The 6,000-nt window shown below is 52.7% G+C and overlaps 1 protein-coding gene across 1 annotated transcript in view; it reads left to right on the plus strand.

Moving 5' to 3' along the window:
* LOC110331871 (signal transducer and activator of transcription 5A) overlaps positions 1–6,000 on the plus strand; it is a 32,780-nt gene that overhangs the window by 8,387 nt on the left and 18,393 nt on the right. The window contains exons 5-9 of the mRNA XM_029546142.1: positions 450–552; positions 1,290–1,427; positions 1,710–1,866; positions 3,162–3,251; positions 5,350–5,524. Coding sequence (XP_029402002.1) covers positions 1,300–1,427; positions 1,710–1,866; positions 3,162–3,251; positions 5,350–5,524 — 550 coding nt within the window. The 5' untranslated portion in view covers positions 450–552; positions 1,290–1,299. The remainder of the gene's footprint in view (positions 1–449; positions 553–1,289; positions 1,428–1,709; positions 1,867–3,161; positions 3,252–5,349; positions 5,525–6,000) is intronic.

A 6,000-nucleotide genomic window follows, 5' to 3' on the forward strand; every position in this document is an offset into this window, starting at 1 on the left:
TCCTCTCCCTCTTTTATTTTATTTTATTTTATTTTATTTTTTAACAGATGATAAAACTGAGGCCCTAGTTAGGGATTTTCAGAGTTCGGGACTTCCCGGCACCCTCAGGCTGCTCCAGCTCAGCTGTCCCAGGACGCTCCTCCCTCATTCCCCCCCACCCACCCCCGGAGCCACAGGGGATCACAGACCGGGAGTCCCAGTGTGTGTGTGTGTGGGGGGACCCCCGCTGTAGGGGTTGTCCCCCGCCCAGCGCCGCCCAGCCTAGTGGTCGGTCTTGTAAGCCAGGCTCCCTGGCGCACTCGCCGGGGAGCCGGTGATCGAGGGCGGAGGCAAGGAGGGAGCGACCGCTGCTGGGAGGGGTGCTGGCGCGAGCTCGCGCGCTGTGTATGGTCTATCGGAGGCAGCTGACCTTTGAGGAGGAAATCGCTGCTCTCTGCTCCTTCCTGTAGTAACAGCCTCCACGGCCGCCGCCGTCAAGAGCCGTCAGGAGCCGTCAGAAGCCGTCAGAAGCCCCAGCCCGGAGCGATAGCCGCGGGCGCTCCGCAGCACCAGGTGGGTGGGTGGCCGTGGCGCCGCTCGCAGCGCGTGGACAGGGGATCTAGGCTGGAGCCACGTCCCCGGGACCTAGCACCCTGGAGTCCCCACGGCCTGACACACGGGACAGGCATCTGTCCCGTTTTCGAATGGGAGTTTCAGAGGGAGCAGGGACAAAGGGACCCGTGCAGGCGGCAACCAGGGGTGGACTCATGCAGTGGACACTGACATTATCACACTCCACCCGGAGCGGGCAGATTCTGGAGTGCAGCCCAGGGCTCCCCCGAAGACAGCGTCAGCCCTTAGTCTTCTCTCCCTGACAGCCCCAGACACGTGCCTGTGGAGACCTGCACCTCCAGTGGCCGTCCCAGCATTGGCCTAACTTTTAGGTTAAAACAGTCTTCCTTCCCAGAAATTGAGTGTGGGTACTAGATTGGGTGGCAAGAATTTTTGTGTTTGTATAGTTGGGGACTGTGGGCCTCTGTCTTAAGTTTCTCTTTCGGTTTGTAGACCCCCTTTTCTTTATTTAGGCTGGGGATAGCTCCATTGAGCGAAGGGAAAGGAAGAGAGAAGGGCAGCCTCGAGGGTTCCTTGTTGGAAGGGAAGGGTGGCCATCTCTCTTCCTGCACAGGAAAGCGTGCCTGGGGTGAGAGAGGAGCCTCACCTCACCACGGTCCTTAGGTCCTTTCGGGGCACTGCAGGGCATTGGCAGGCTAGAGACTTCTGCAGAACAAATGACTTATCTTCTCCCCCAGGTAAACAGCCATGGCAGGCTGGATTCAGGCCCAGCAGCTGCAGGGAGATGCCCTGCGCCAGATGCAAGTGTTGTATGGGCAGCATTTCCCCATCGAGGTCCGGCACTACCTGGCCCAGTGGATCGAGAGCCAGCCGTGGTAGGTGCCCCATGCCCCGAGTCTTCACCTTCAGAACGTGTCCCTGTTCCCCAGGCCAAGGGTCTCCTCTTGTGGTTTGGTATGACTCTGGTTCTAGCTGTCCTTGTGCGGAAGGGGTGGTGTCCCTGGGAAAGGGGAAGAGGGAAACGGGAGCTATCGGAGGGGAGACTCATCTAGACTTTGATGCTTATACAGCTGCGGTGAGCCAGTCTTGTGGAACTGTGATGCCCTGAACCACTCTTGATGCTTTATCTCCACCCCCCCCCCCTTTTACGTTCCAAGGGATGCTATTGACTTGGACAATCCCCAGGACCGAGGCCAGGCCACCCAGCTCCTGGAGGGCCTGGTGCAGGAGCTGCAGAAGAAGGCGGAACACCAGGTGGGGGAAGATGGGTTTTTGCTGAAGATCAAGCTGGGGCACTATGCCACACAGCTCCAGGTGGGTGTGAATGCTTTTGCCTTCTGCAGGAAGGGGGGCCCCTTAAGCTTTCTCTCCCAGCATCAGAACCCCTGGGATTTTTACTGGCTTGGCCACTGAGTCACCATGTGACCAAAAGCTTACTGGCAACTTTTCTTCAACTTCCCCCACCCCCTCTTTCTAAGTCAGACCTGTCAGATCTTTTAACATATTACAAAGCAAGAGGTGGGAGGGGTGGGGAGGGAGGAGGGGAGTGTTTCCAGCAAGGGGGGAATGGTGGTGGTGTAGCAGCACTGTGGATAGATCTAGCAGTAGAGATGGAGCCCACTTGAGTCAGGTGGACACCTTCCCAGGACCAGGGAACCCTGGCAGTCTAAAAAGGAGGGAATAAGGCAAGCGGACGTTCCCCTTGGGGCTCATTTAAAATCAAGACAGCTGCTGAAGAGAATCAGACTCGCTCTGGAGCAAGCGCTGGATAAAAGGGCTTTGAAAAAAAAAAAAAAAAGGAACCTCCCCTATATATGGAGCGGGAAAGGGATTTTTATGGAATCAGGAAAAGGGTGTGGGTGGCATTCATGGTCAAGCATTTATCAGAACCCACTTGTATTTCTTAGAGCACCCCTCTTACATCCAAACAGTGGGACTTAAGGGGAATGAAAGCTCACCTTGAGAGAGGAAGAAACAAAGACCAGGAGAGGAAGCAAAATAGGAACCCAGGGCCAGGTGCCTAGCGGGAAGCTCCTTGGTGCTGGCTGGCCTCACATGCCCCAAGTCTGTCGCTTATGTCTGTCTCCATTGTCTCTGTCTGTTTCTGTGTCTCTATCTCCAACTCTCTGTGTGTCTGTCTCTGTCTGTCTCTCTGTCTCTCTGTCTCTGTTTGCCTCTCTCTGTGTCTCTGTCTCTGTCTGTCTGTCTGTCTGTCTGTCTGTCTGTCTGTCTGTCTGCCTGCCTGCCTGTCTGCCTGTCTCTCTTCCTCATTTGCCCCAGGACACATGCCTAGACTATCTGAACATCAATTTTCCCATCCATGTCTTGAGAACAGTTTGAGTTTTTGTCATAGGATTTCCATGCTCAAGAGAGTAAACGCTGGTGTGAGGTTGGAAGTGCTTTGTGTTTAGACTCTGAGTCTCTAAATTGCTATCAACCTGGTAAGACGTCCTGGGACGGGGAGGGGCAGAGGAGAGTGGAGGCGGCTGATAATCCTAGGGCTTCCCAGGAAAAGCTGAGGCTTAGGGGAGAGGAAGAAGTGAGCACATGGAGGAAGCCAGTGGGATCAGACCCAGGTGGCCATTGGTGGTTCCTGTGTCCTCTTTCAGAGCACGTACGACCGCTGTCCCATGGAGCTGGTTCGCTGTATCCGGCACATTCTGTACAACGAACAGAGGCTGGTTCGCGAAGCCAACAACGTGAGTGTCTGTAGGTGTGGGGAGAGGAGCTGGGGAGGCCTTCATATGACTTCCTCTCTAGATCCCACCTTGTTTATGTAATGTGGCTAAGAGGAGAGCACAGGAGAAATAAAGGACAGGGGCAGGTGTGAGAGACAGTGAGTGTCAGGCTGTGGACAGAGTGACCCCCTTGGTCCAGTCCCTGGCTCTCTAAAGCCTCTAATTCTTCTTTTCTTTCCTTCCCTTTCTCTGCCTTTCTCAAAAATAAGAGTTATATTACTTTTAACTTTTTAACCTCGTGTGCAAGTGGCCTTGGAAACTAGGGGCATCTCGTCCCCTGGAGCTGCAGGTAGTTCTAGGATGCCTATCTATGGATGCCAGGAACTAAATTTGGTTCCTCAGCAAGAACAAATATACATGTTCTTCATGCTGAGCCATCTCTCCAGCTTCTCTTTCATCCTTTCCTTTCCTTTCTTTTCTTCCTTCTTCCTTTCCTGGCTTCTAATGACGACCCAGGGCTTTGAACCCGCTAAGCAAGTGCTCTATATACCAATGCGTCCCCAGTTCTCACTGTTGTAAGCTGGTTCTAGTAATGGTGCTTTCGTGATAAGGTTGTCATGAGGATTAAATGAATTTGTATGCATGCCGAGTATGGACAGCCGCGTGGCAAAACAGAAGAGGACGTTTTACACGTGTGCACACGCACTAAATAAATCTTTAAAATACGATAAATACTTAAAACAGAGCAGCCTATGCCTGGGAGTCCCTGCAAAGACAGGATGCAGAGTGAGCTGGGTTGTAGGGAGTCAGACACAGGGCAGTTGGCAGGAGTGTGTCCTGAGGGGACAGAGGCGGGAAGGAGCAAGGATGAAGGGTCCCTTTCGTATCCTAAAATAACAACGGTGCACTTTGGAGTAGGAAGATGTTGGTGATGACTTATGGTTGAAGACTTGCAAGCGGTTAACATAGCAAGAGAACCAAGTGGGGTACCACAGTGGGCACGGACTCGAGAGTGAGCCAGGCACTGCATTCCCCAGCCCAATTCTGCATCCCTGAGTGGTTGAGATTGCAGAGCCACCTAGAGAGCACACAAAAGAACTCACCTAGGTTGAGACACTCCGTGTCTATAATATGAGGTTGAGGCGACTATCTCAGGACAATCTGTCACCAGAACACTCAGGATGATTGCATCCCAAGTGCAAAGGCCCTGGGGCAGGCACATTCGAGGCTGAAGGAACAGATGCAGAAAAGCACACATACCTGCTGTGCGTTGGCAACAGGCAAGCTGGGACGACACAGAGGCCACCTGCCAGGCTGGTTAAAGCCGGGCCAAGGAGTTTGGATTTTATTTTGAGAACACTTTGTTGGAAAGTCCCTGAACACATGGTTGCCTCTCAACCAGATGCTGTAGGCTTGGCGAAATTCAAAGGGACATTGCCGATGTCTCTCCCTGTCACTTTATCTCAGCTGTCTCCAGGATGCCCCCCTGTGACAGGTTTGCCTCTTTCTCTGTCCCTCCAGGTGTGAGGACTCAGAGGCTGTGTATGTATATAGCCTGTCTCTTACTTGTCCCCAGCACTTAGCACAGTCAGTGCCATTGCATCAATTGATAACTATGGAGTTGAGGGAATGAATTGATCATCCTTAGGAAGATCATCCTTAGGGAGATCATGTGATGCCTGCCATGTGTTCCCTCCTAGTCTCTCTATAGGAGATTTGATGGACTCTCCATATTCTCTAGGGTAAACCAGATCGGACACAGACATTTCCGCTGCAGACTCTCCATTATTTCCCAGGCCCCCTGTTTAACGTCTCCTTTGCCTTTCTGCTCCAATTCTGGCACTGACTATCCTCTAGCCCTCCCTTCTAATCCCAGATTTGGAGTTTGAGGTGTCTGGTGTTGGTCCCCCTCTTTCTGTCTGGCACACAGCTCCTGTCACTTTCCTTGAGTCGATTTTTTTTTAATTTTTTTTTTATTTTTTCTCTGTCTAGTTTTTCGAGACAGGGTTTCTCTGTGTAGCCCTGGCTATCTTGGAACCCACAGAGATCCGCCTGCCTCTGCCTCCCAAATGTGTGCCACCACTGCCCACCCGGCTCATTCAACCTATTCTATCCCCAGTGCAGCTCCCCTGCTGGTGTCCTGGTTGACGCCATGTCCCAGAAGCACCTTCAGATCAACCAAAGGTTTGAGGAGCTGCGCCTGATCACACAGGACACGGAGAACGAGCTGAAGAAGCTGCAGCAGACCCAAGAGTACTTCATCATCCAGTACCAGGAGAGCCTGCGGATCCAAGGTGAGGCCTGAAACAGGATCCAGGATGCTGTGAACATCCTGAAGGTGGGAGGGAGAAACATTCTGTGATCTCCAGCAGGAAAGGAGGCTCACCATCCCTGGGCACTCTACCCTGAACCTAGTAAAAATCATCATGGCTTCCAGGGGCTTTGAGCCTCTGCAGTGGTCCAGGTACTGAGCTAAGCCCTTTGCATACACCATGAAAAGCAACCTCACAAGGAACCTGCAGAGGGCAGAGCTTGATGTCTTTGTTTTAAAAGGAACTTTAAAGAGAACGAAGAACTTGGCCTAGGGTGCCTGTAAATTGCAGAACCAGATCTCAACTAGAGATAGGTCATAAACCCCTGTTACCTTCCTAACCAAGAGTCTCCTCCTAGACTCAGGCAGTCAGTGAAATGTGAGCAAACAAAAAGATATGGATCAGCCGGGCGTGGTGGCGCACGCCTTTAATCCCAGCACTCGGGAGGCAGAGGCAGG

The sequence above is a fragment of the Mus pahari genome, chromosome 14 (assembly GCF_900095145.1).
Source record: "Mus pahari chromosome 14, PAHARI_EIJ_v1.1, whole genome shotgun sequence".
Taxonomy (NCBI): Eukaryota; Metazoa; Chordata; class Mammalia; order Rodentia; family Muridae; genus Mus; species Mus pahari.